General features: G+C 29.8%; 2 protein-coding genes across 8 annotated transcripts in view; one reads left to right on the top strand and one right to left on the bottom strand.

The window, feature by feature from the left end:
• The window catches only part of LOC106679267 (multidrug resistance-associated protein 1), a 49,949-nt gene extending 47,641 nt beyond the window's left edge, over nt 1-2,308 (top strand). For all 7 annotated transcript variants that reach the window (XM_024361702.2, XM_067048188.1, XM_067048191.1 and 4 more), the window contains exons 30-32: nt 812-978; nt 1,391-1,585; nt 1,938-2,308. In XM_024361702.2, coding sequence (XP_024217470.1) covers nt 812-978; nt 1,391-1,585; nt 1,938-2,049 — 474 coding nt within the window. In that variant the 3' untranslated portion in view covers nt 2,050-2,308. The remainder of the gene's footprint in view (nt 1-811; nt 979-1,390; nt 1,586-1,937) is intronic.
• A 1,219-nt stretch (nt 2,309-3,527) lies between these two features.
• Nucleotides 3,528-11,765, bottom strand: part of LOC106679270 (kinesin-like protein CG14535) — a gene marked incomplete at its 5' end in the record, with an annotated part of 43,365 nt that continues 35,127 nt past the window's right edge. The window contains 5 exon segments of the mRNA XM_067048187.1: nt 3,528-4,678; nt 7,831-7,981; nt 8,106-8,179; nt 9,392-9,565; nt 11,040-11,152. Of these exon segments, the coding sequence (XP_066904288.1) occupies nt 4,591-4,678; nt 7,831-7,981; nt 8,106-8,179; nt 9,392-9,565; nt 11,040-11,152 (600 nt within the window).

The following is an 11,765-nucleotide window of genomic DNA, read 5'->3' as shown; positions in this document are numbered from 1 at the left end:
ATAATTGACCCTATTTTTCAATATATGAAAGAGATGGTCAGGAGGTGAGGTCAAAAGGTAATCCGTAACCTTAATTTACTTTCTGTCTTATTATCCTACAATATCAAAATATTTTTACTTGTTTTTTTTATCTTGTTAACCCTGATGAAACTCTACGAAGTGTGGCGAAATGTTGGTAAGTAAATAGTTGCTAACTATTTTTCGTTCTTTTGACCCCACTCCCACTCCTCCTCCCCCCCCCAACCATCTCCTTCATATTCTAATAATGAAGAATATTTGAGACTTGGATACAAATTATTTTATTTAAACAATAAAACCAGTTTCTAAGAAGTGAGAAGATTATGTATAAATTATATTACTGTTTATATTCTTATAAATTAATAGGTTTTTCATTCATATTTTGGCATAATTTATTATTCTTTAGAAATTATCTGATTTTTAGTCTGCTTAAGAAACACAGTGATAATGTCAGTTTTTTTCTTTTTCAATCAGATTTCATTTTTCAGCTTAATTCACAGTGAGACTTCTTTTGTTTGTACAGTGCATTCGACTGGATTTCCTATTCAACTATTTTCTGTTTGCAAAATTCAAATGCATTTTCTTATTTTTTTTTTAATATTTAAGAATTCGGCATTTATTCCATTAAAGTTTTTTTTGTCTGTTTTTTGATTTATTGTGTTATTCGCATTTTCAGCTGTATATGGATTTTGTAAAAAAAAAAAAAAAAAGATTTTAGTATAGTATACTAATCTGATATTAAGAATAGGTTGTTATTTAAATTATATTTTTAAATAATTATATTTTTTTATAGGATCCTATACTATTCTCGGGAAGTTTGAGGATGAACCTTGATCCTTTTGGATATTATAGCGATGAACAGATTTGGAGAGCTCTAGAACTTACCTGTCTTAATTCTTTTGTGAAAAAGCTACCTGCTGGATTGCAACACGAAGTTACGGAAGGTGGTGAAAATATAAGGTAAAAACATCTAAATTGATGATATCAATGACCATAAAAATCTTTTTAATTTATAAAATTTTTCTTTTGAGGTTAATGACTTCCAATTTAATGAAATTTCTTTATTAAAATTATCACCACATGGTATAACGTTTCGGAACCACTGTCTCATATTCATGCACCTTAAACCTCATAATTTCTTCTAAGAAATCATTTCACAATTTGTGCATCTTCACTACTCCTTAGCACAGCCATCACTTTTTAATTTATTAATTTTCTTATTAATTGATGATTTATGTAATTTAGCATTTCTCATTCTTGTGTGTCATAAAATTACTGCTGGATTATTAATTTATTCTTATTAGAAATATATTTTTTTAAAATGCTTAAAACTAATGCAAGGTTTTCATTTATTATTCTGTACTATCAACAGTGTTGGTCAGCGGCAGCTCATCTGCCTCGCAAGAGCTCTTCTTCGCAAGACAAAGATTTTGGTCCTTGATGAAGCTACTGGAGCTGTCGATTTGACAACTGATGCCTTCATTCAAAATACAATACGAACAAAATTTGATGATTGTACTGTGATTACGATAGCTCATAGGATTAATACCATAATGGATTATGACAGGTTAGTTTCGATATGAATTATTTGTAGTTTTAATGAAAAAAACAAACAATTTTTTATTTATTTTTCTTTTTAATTTATATTTTGATGAAATTGGAGTTTCCTATACAGCCAGGTTTAAATTTATTTGTATTCCTATTATTTTTCACCATGGGAGTCGAAGTTTTTCATTTTGTGGAACAACCATTCAATGAAAAAAGATAACGCCCCAGGCCGGATTCGAACCGGCACTGCCAATAAATCTCAGATTGGTAAGACTGCCCAACCACTGATCTACGGGCGGCCCAACAATTTGACTTGTTATAAAACTGAATTTAAAGTAATTAATTTTTTTTTTAATATTGTTTTCTTTTAGAGTTCTAGTTCTGGATCAAGGAAGTGTTTTAGAGTTTGATGCTCCTTCAGTTCTTTTGGAGAACAAATCATCAGCATTCTACAAAATGGCTCAAGATGCAGGTGTGGTATGAAGATGTCGAATTTAATGTAGACCTTCCTAGTCAAGATTAATTCTGAAGTTCTCGATGAAGGGATCTAGAGAATCTTTGTAAATAAAGATAAAATTGTACATTAAATAGATGAGAAATGTACATTAATATTTTTCCAAGCAGAGATCGATGCTGGTTCTTCCTCGAATACACTTTTTTTTTTTTAGTTCAATGATGTAATATATTTATTGGAATAGTGTTATTATACATTCTTTAAATAAATAAAATTTATTTTCTTTTATGTTGAAGTTTTAGTTGGGTATAGTACATGTTAGATGAGTTTGCCTATTGGTAAAGGAGGGGAGCGATGGGGCAAACATTCTTCCGCTGACCCCTCACTCTTCTATCTTCTCTCCACTCTGTTGGCTAGACATCCTTTCCTTATTATATGTTAGACGTAGTAAACTACTATAGTACTAGTATGATAAAAAAAAAAAATTAAGCATTCTATATATATTTTTTTGCTCCCTCTAAGACAGATATCCAAATGTATTAGAACTAAAATAAACCTCATTTTTGAAGCAACATTGAAAATTTATACTTTTTTTTCTCTAATTTATTTTATAAAATTAATTTAATGTAGTAATTGTGTAAGTACATTCTTCTTCTTTTGTAAAATTGTTATCTGAATTGTAAAATCCTGTGTAAGTGACCTATTTTATTTAAAATAATAACATCAAAATGTTGCGAATCCAGTTAACATCGTCGATATCATCAATGAACATCGCTATAATAGTCTTGTGAATGAATGTTTATACTGCAGACCTCTTAAAGGCTTTATGTATCTTCTTCTTTCTTATGGGTTAAAGTAGGATGTGATGCAACAAAACTTAATGTTTTCTTGTGCAATGTTGTTTTATTGTTCCAGCTGAAGTTCATTGTGTATTTGAGTCATATTTTATCTCTTGAGTGATATGCCACTGTAGATCTGTGGTAAATTATTCTGATATTGCTGAAGGGAGTTCTAGGCTGTTGGGTGTAAGTAGTGTCGGAGGGGTGCTCGGTGTAGTAAAGAGGGTGTCTTGAGTTAGTGTAATGTCGACTTGACAATGTGTATTCTGTGTTGTATATGTGATGTGAATGAGAAGTGTGATTCTAAGTTCATTTGGAGGTAAGATGTCGATTGGTCTGGATTGTTTATTCATGTAGTTTTGGTTATCTGTCGGAGTTTTCTTGTAGGAAAAGGTAATGGTGACAGTTTTTTGTGTGTTAAAGTTAATGTCTTAAAGATCGTCTGTTATTAGTTGGGCTGCTTTTTGCTTACTCATAGTAAGGTCCAGGCTGTCTCTTGGAACAAACTTTTTGTTCCTGGTTGGAAGGGATTGTTAAGATGAGAAGAGGAGGAGCTTGAGGGGGGGGGAGGTGCATGAGCTCTCTTTCTATGCAGGCATATTCATTTTAGAAATATTATACTTGTGATTTAAAAAAAAACAATGTTTGGTTAAATTAAAAAAATAATAATCATTAAAAAAGTAACAATTTATTTGAGCACAATCGGCCCCAAGGGCGTCGTGCTAGTTATATCATTACATCTATTGACCAGTGTACACAATTTACAATTATTTTCAGACATTTAAATGAGAAACATGATTATGAGAAATGTTTGTTTTTTTAAAAAAGAAAACAAAATAATTAATATAATGAAACATTGTTCCCAGCTTACATATCATTGGTCCATTACATACAACACATTTAAAACTAACAGCTTTTTGTCTAAAACAATGATATGGATATAAAAGAAGCTACTTTGACAAGAATAATGTTCACATTAGCAATTTTTTTTTTAAAATTACAATAAAGCTGGCAATCCACAATGAAATTTATAAATAGCGAAGCTGTTTAACGTTGATAAATAATTGGTATGTGAAGTGTTACGTCTAACGACTGCTAAGAGAAACAAAACAGATATACATTCCAGACTAATTGCTCAAACTTTAATTCGGAAGTTTTGGTTTTATAAATGTAGTTATGAAATAATTTATTTACATAAGTACATATGCAAATATAAGAAAAAAGAAAAGCTTTTACAGAAAGAGTTATGCGATAGAGTATGTACATAACATTATTTACACAGTTCATATTTTAACAAAGAATATGAAACAAGTTACATTAGTGCGAAAGACTTCTTATTATTTATTTTTTTAAAAGAACTTTTACTTTGGCAGGACTACAAAATAGAGGCTAACAGTACAATAACATTTTAACAAAGTAATCATAAACAATTATTGCTAAGACCAGAAAGAGAAGAAACAAAGGTAAGAAATATCCAAAATGGATGTAAACTTTTATTATATCTGACGATATTACTGGACTTGTTTCTTTTTTCTCCTGTTTTTGTCATCCTCTGAACCCACTCTATTAATCATATACTCATATACATAATATATATTTATAATAATAAAAAACAAGGTTTATGGTGCCAAAAGTAGTTAACATATTTTTCCTGACTGCTTGCATAAACAGAAAAGGAAAACCAACAACTTCGAGTATACATATACTTAAAATTAGTGTGCATAGTTATATTTACAATGCTTGGAAAATACTTTTATTTTTGCTTGTACTGGTAATATTTTGTATTTGATTCCTTTTTTCTAACAATCCTCCACGCTCGCTAAAACAAATGGAAACAATTTATGCCAACATGATAATGAATGATATCGAGACAAAAGTGCCTCGTATATATTTATGCTGAGAGGCAAAAAAAATGGTAATCCTTTATTATAAGTAACCAATACTCCACATATTCACAGTATTTTACTATACAGAGGTCAGGCTGATTTATTATTCAAACTAAAGATAAAAACAAACATAGCGGTATTTAAAAAAAAGAAATTCATACCGCTACAAAATATGAAGGTGTGCAATACTTAGTAACAAAATACTGTTACTAGACTAACAGTTGTGCAAGGAGATGATTTGGTCAGAATCATGATCAGCTGCGAGATTTTAAACTAAAATTAAATCCCTTTTTAACTAAGGGATCCTTGGAGTGTGTTACCAATGAGCTATCCACTCCCAATTAAAAAAATATAAGTTCCAATTTTGTTTGAATAGAAATTTGAATATTTTGATAGAGGTTATTTTTCTTCCTCTAGCATTTATTACAGCTTACATTCAATACCTAATATTGTTTTCAATAAATTATTGTTAGATATTAATATTTTTTCATCAGACCTTGGCTATTAATTAATTAAATGTCAATGCTATTATTCTATTATCAAAATAATACTTGATTCTTGAATCAATTCTAACAAAGTTGAGTGTCACAACAAGAATTCATACAAAACTGGAAATAACTGATCAGTCCTAGTTTTAACCAAACCAATAGTTTGTTCAGACAACAAAACTAGTTCTGACTAGTTTTCACCAGTCAAATGCTGTAGTTTTTCTTTATAACTAATGCACCAATCATTAGCAAATGTTAAGGCTTCCAAAAAGCAAGACCACTAATTATTTGTCTCAATTTTATTATTTCTATTCTTGCCATAATTTTGCGTTTACGATTATATTCCTAGATTCCCTAGTTGTATCAAAAAGCTTCATTAGTTTATTAATTAATTAATCATTAGTTTATTAATTAAACCAAAGTAATTGTTGTAATGTTTTATTAATAACATAAACACGGAGATATACAAAAATAAAGTCATGCTGTATTTATCACTGACATTTTTAATTTTAAACTCAATGATCAAATTATATTATTAATAATGAGATGTAGATAGTTGACCGTAGATTAATGCTTGAAGAAGTTTGTCGGGGGGTGCGGTCAGCAAAAAACAACATAAATAAACAAAACCATATTTATTTATTTTATGCCGACTCCGACTTAAGAGAACTCTTCTGTTCTATAGCCCTGATGAAGACCTGAAACTCAGGTCGAAACGTCGGCATAAAATAAATAAATATGGTTTTGTTTATTTATGTTATTTTTTGCTGACCGCACCCCCCCGAAAAACTTCTTCAAGTATATTATTAATAGTTTGTTATTACACAAAAGCCTTTAATTGCACTTTGAATTGTGAAAGATTTTTTCTTTAACAAATGCAGTTGGTTTTACAATTGCAACAGAGATAGCTTTGCCATGCTCCAAGATTAGTTCATTTAAAACTAATAATAAATTTCTTTAGACATTATTGTTTTTAGTGAAATAAATAAGTCAAAAATAGCTCTGCCAATATGGAGTGGCTAAAACCAGTTTTGAGCAGTTCAAACCAGTTTTGACTGTAATATCTAAATTTTATATACTGTTTCTCCTAGATAATTTTTCATACATATCTTTAATTTGAACTTCATTAAGATATTAAAAAAATTAAGCGTATTCCAGGTATTGGGAAGGTAGTGACCAAAACTTTAATCGAGGAAACTTTTTTTGCATCTCAACAAGCATATATACCATATTAATTTATTTAGCAAAAGCATATTTACAGTACAGGCAAAAACATTTTTTCTTGAATGTTTTTATAATTAAAATAAATATTCAAATAAAAACATAAATAACAGGAATTAAATAATAATGATTTGTACTGTTAATGATAGCAAAATTAGTTATTGACATTTGACTTATGTTAACTACCATAAAACATAGATATCAATTGTTTAAAATCAGATCCAATAGAAGTCTATAAAAATTAGCAAACATTTTAATTACATTGGAGATTAATGAAAACTTCTTAACTTCATTTTGGCAACTTTAATGTAAAGGGATACATTTAGTTCCTGTAGATTTTACAACATACTACTAGCATAATTATTAATGGGTTATACTATCTGAAACTTTCTAGTCTTCCTTTGTATTTGAAGTTTCATTGTTTTCATTTCATTGAATGATGGAGATTCGATGTGTTCATTGTGTAATATCAATATTTAAAAAAATAAACCTAAAACAATGTGGTTAGCTAAAGAAACTATGTTCTTCCTCATAGCTTAAACTTATTTAGTTGAAATCAAAATGTAACTTAGGTAGCTTCGCTGTTCTCCTTAATAGGACCAAAGAAAAAAAAGGAGGACCTGTTCTACTTGTTATGACAAGAGAAATCAACTGGGCGTTAACAACTTATTTGATAAATGAGGCAATGGCTTAATTTGGAAAGGTTCTAAAATAGATTAAATTTTATTACTCTGAAGTCTATTAATAAATTTTAAGAATTGATAAATTATCGAGAAATAACAAAACATAAGTAATGCTGCTAGAGGATAAAGTTTGTTCTCCGGGTCAGTAGGTAAGAGATTTATATTTCAATATAAAAATAATTATTTTCGTTTTATTTATGCATTCTTAGGTGTGTAAACTTTGCAATACTTCTTTGCAAGGTAACTTGAATTTTGATTGAGTATTCAAATAAAGATTATATTTTTTGAGTAACAAAAGACTCGGGAAGCTTGGAAGATATTTTAAAATATATTAATATATTATATTTATATCAGGAAGAACCTCCATCTAGTTAATGTAATATGGTTTGGACAGAGATATACAGATTTTGGCAAGTCAAATGAATAAGATTATTGAAAAAACAAAGAGTTAGTTTAAAGTAGAGTTAGTTTTATCTGGTCTAATCTGTCAAAAAAAAAATTCATATGTACAAATGAATAATATTGGATTGGAAAAAATAATTTCTAGTAACAAAATCAATAGAAATACTGACCTCTACATAATGTTTGGCATGTATAAGAAAAATATTCTGTGATAAAGCTATGAAATTTTAACAGACTAAATTATTTTAAGTTTCACAGTTGTGCCTGGAGATACATGACGAAAATACGTACAAAGGTGAGAAAAGGTTACGGTGCCTAGCACTTGTTAGTTCTGCTTTGACGAACTTATGGTCCCTCTTGAAATGTCTGAGGCGATGACTACTTTTCAGTGTCTCGTCCCATCCTCGATCCAGCCTCTCGACATCAGCTCTGCAATACTGACCTGGAATAGAAAATTTTGTTGATTCCTTCTTTGACACGATTCACTGGAAAGTCTTCAGGGATTAAAAAAAATGCTCCTGAGGTATCAGATCAAATGGTAAAATAAAAATACCATTAAATATTACCTTTGCTTCCAGAATCCTGTATTTGACTCTTCAGCTCTTGACTATTGGAGCACAAAGATTTCGCATTTTCATACCTGAAATTTATCTTGATTAAAACTACCAATCAGAACAATTCTAATAAACAAAGCAGTTATAATTTTCATAGTGTTAAGGTTTATAAACATGCAAGTTAATAGGTCATACATGAATTCAGTATTAAATGTCTAATATTCAAAAATTCAATATTAATTTTACCAAGCAAAAGATAAAAATGTAAAAAGATTTGTTGAAACCAAGATCCTGACTGAGCCATAGCCCAATGTTGAAAAGAAAATGTATTAAAGAAATTTATCAATCACTGCTCATCAAAACAATGAAGCTAAAATATTTAAAATATGCATATATTTTTGTATATCTCTATGTTTATGTAATAAAACATTAAAACAATTACTTTGGTTTAATTGCCACAATTCATAATAAACTAATGAAGCTTTTTGATACAACTAGGGAATCTAGGAATATAATCGTAAACGCAAAATTATGGGAAGAATAGAAATAATAAAATTGAGACAAATAATTAGTGGTCTTGCTTTTTGGAAGCCTTAACATTTGCTATAGATTAGTGCATTAGTTATAAAGAAAAAGTACAGCATTTGACTGGTGAAAACTAGTCAGAACTAGTTTTGTTGTCAGAACAAACTATTAGTTTAGTTAAAACTAGTACTGACCAGTTAATTCCAGTTTTGCATGAATTCTTGTTGTGACACTCAACTTTACTAGAATCGATTCAAGAATCAAGTGTTGTTTTGATAATAGAATAATAGCATATGGTCTCCTTGAGAGATTTTATTTTACATTGACCAATACTTGTTATAAGTGTATGTTTTAAAGATGAGATAAGTAGTCTTGCCATCTAGGCTGGGGATGGAACAGGTGGCTTACGTGTCCATTTCGATTTAATTCTTTTTTTTTTTTCAAAGAATTCTCTATTCCTTATAATTAAATGTTTTCAAGACAAGGCCTAATTGTGAATCAAAATTCCTTATATAAATTGTCATTATTCTTTTTAAAAGAAATGTTATCAATCAGAGATTCCTTTAACACATTCTCATTTTATCATTGGGCTACGGACCAGTCAGGACCTTGGCTCTATCAATACGTCTTTTACATCTTTGTCTTTTGTTTTGTGACTGATTCGATTCGCTCATATCAAAATTTTGATATATTTTCTAAAAATACTCTGTTAGATTTTTAAATTTTCAATGAACTATATATAATAAAAACAAAACTTAATAAAATGAACATACCCATCCCTGTTGATTGTAAACATGTTGCCCTGGAGAGGAGGTGGAACTGCTATTTCTTCTTCATCGTCTTTTCTATTCATGGACTCTGCACCATTTCCAGGTTCCCGTGAGCACATATCCCTAAGGTTTGGATTTGATGCTCCATCTGGGTGTCGTAGTGAAGATATACTTGTGCTGTAATTATGTTAGAACAAACATAAGACAAAGGTTAAGTACTACTTATAAAGCTCCAAAATGTTTTCTATTGAGCTAGGCTCAACGGCGGCTACTTTAGACTTACTAATAGCGTAAACTGAGGGCAAGGCTTTGTGCTCCAGATATGTTTAAGGTTCCATTTAGATATACTTATATATAATTAATATATTCATTTACCATTGATGTTCATATACCATTGATATTTATATATTGGTTGTTATTAAATATATGTTTGTTAAAGTTAAGGTTATAATCATAGTAATTCATGCCACCTGTACCATGAGCAGTGCTGCCGATTTGTGAATATTTACCAGATGTTGGGGTATTTTTCACATTAGTGGGTAATTTTCAGGTATTTGGGTAAAATGGATTATAATAGGTGTGCTAGTGCAGTGTCGAACTAGTCCTTCAATCAGATTTTTTAGTTCATTATTATAGACTTTTTCAATTACTAACAAATTATTATTTTTCCTTTGATATTTAATTTTAGGACATAAACGTACCATTTGGGACCCAGGATTGATTTGTTTTTGAAGCATGTTATGAATATAATTTTTGAGCCTTGGGCGGATTTGTTTTGTTGCGCCCGGGGCAAACGGGGATACAATATTTTCTTCGAGTTACTGTCCAACAGCATAATTGTTGATGTGGTGAATAAAAACTTTGAATAAAATTAATTTCAAGATTAGAAATAATTGAAACAAAAAACATTTGTATGTTGTGACAGTTCACTCTGCATATGGCAGTCATGGTATACATATGACAGTTAAACATGGCAGTTAACGTGACTGTTAGTCTACTGACATTAATTGTACTATCAACTATCACGTCCGATCCAGTCTGGTTATACTCTCATGACAGTGACCTGTCATGGCAGTAAAATGATGTCATGACAGTAACTATCAAACTGTTATATCCTGATAGTGGCTGCGACTTTGGAGGCAATAACAGAAACTGTACGTGTATGTGATAGTTCACTGTCAAGGCATATACATGTGATAGTCAATCTGACAGTTCCATCATTACATCACTTGTACTATTAACTATCACGTCAGAAGTAATGCAACAGAAAAATTATAACTGTAAAAATCATGAATATAACTATCAGAGTGGTTATTTTCAAGGTGCTAAAAAAGCAGGTATTTTTTGGTCAAGTGAATTGGCAGCACTGACCATGTGTTTAATTCAGTTTAACAAGCCTAGTTTAAGGTATTACTTATTTTATTATATCAAATTTCTTTATGGCTTATCAACTTCTTTCAAGTATTTTAATTTAAAATAACCTGTTGAACATAAACCACATATTACCAAGTTCTAGTGACGTTAAGTCATGTTGGCATGGATCATTTACAAAAATAAATTTCAGTTTTGTGAGGTTACTAGAATGAAAGGAAAATATTTAAATAAAACAAAGGAGTGAGAATATTAAGTGAAACTGAAAATTATTGCTTACAATTTCCTGAGACCATGAAATCGTGTCATATCTTGTTTCTGCCATGATGTTTTCATGTCATCATTCTGCTCCATGTTCCCTCTACAGTTATCACAGAATTTTCCATTTTCTCCCTGAAGAAATATGCGGTATTACGATGTGATTAATACGTATATTAGTACTTTTAAAATTTGTAAAGAGAGAGAGAGAGAGAGAGAGAGAGGAGAAAAACTTTATTAAAAAAAGTTATACTGGCCAACTGTATTGGGTTGCTAAATACACAGAATAATTCTATCTAGTCAGAATTTTTTTATAATAAAAATATAAATAAATATTGGAAGATTATTGATTGACCGTGTGTATAGATGAATGGAATATGGCCCGGGTGCGGTAAAAAAAAACAAACTCAAATAGTAAATAATTATACTATTTTTATTGAGCCAACGTTTCGCCCCACGTTGCAGGGCTTCGTCAGGGCTAAACAAGATACAAACACTATAGTTACAAAAAGGGAAAAAGAAAAAACATAAGTGGAAAATAACAGGGCTATAAAATGAAAAGTAAGATATGATAAGAAAAATTAAAGATTGTTAATAGTAAATGAAAAGGGTATTAGTAACAGATTGATAAGAGGAGAAATATTAAAGAAAGTACAAATAAAGAGATGAAAACAGAAAAAAAAAATATATATGAATCATTTGTATTTGTATTTTTTTTTCTTTTTTCATCTCTTTATTTGTACTTTCT

The sequence above is a fragment of the Halyomorpha halys genome, unplaced genomic scaffold (genome assembly GCF_000696795.3).
Source record: "Halyomorpha halys isolate HHAL.00 unplaced genomic scaffold, Hhal_1.1 Scaffold189.1, whole genome shotgun sequence".
Classification (NCBI taxonomy): Eukaryota; Metazoa; Arthropoda; class Insecta; order Hemiptera; family Pentatomidae; genus Halyomorpha; species Halyomorpha halys.
The sequence above is the reverse complement of the archived record's forward strand: the minus strand, read 5'-3'. Positions and strand labels throughout refer to the sequence as shown.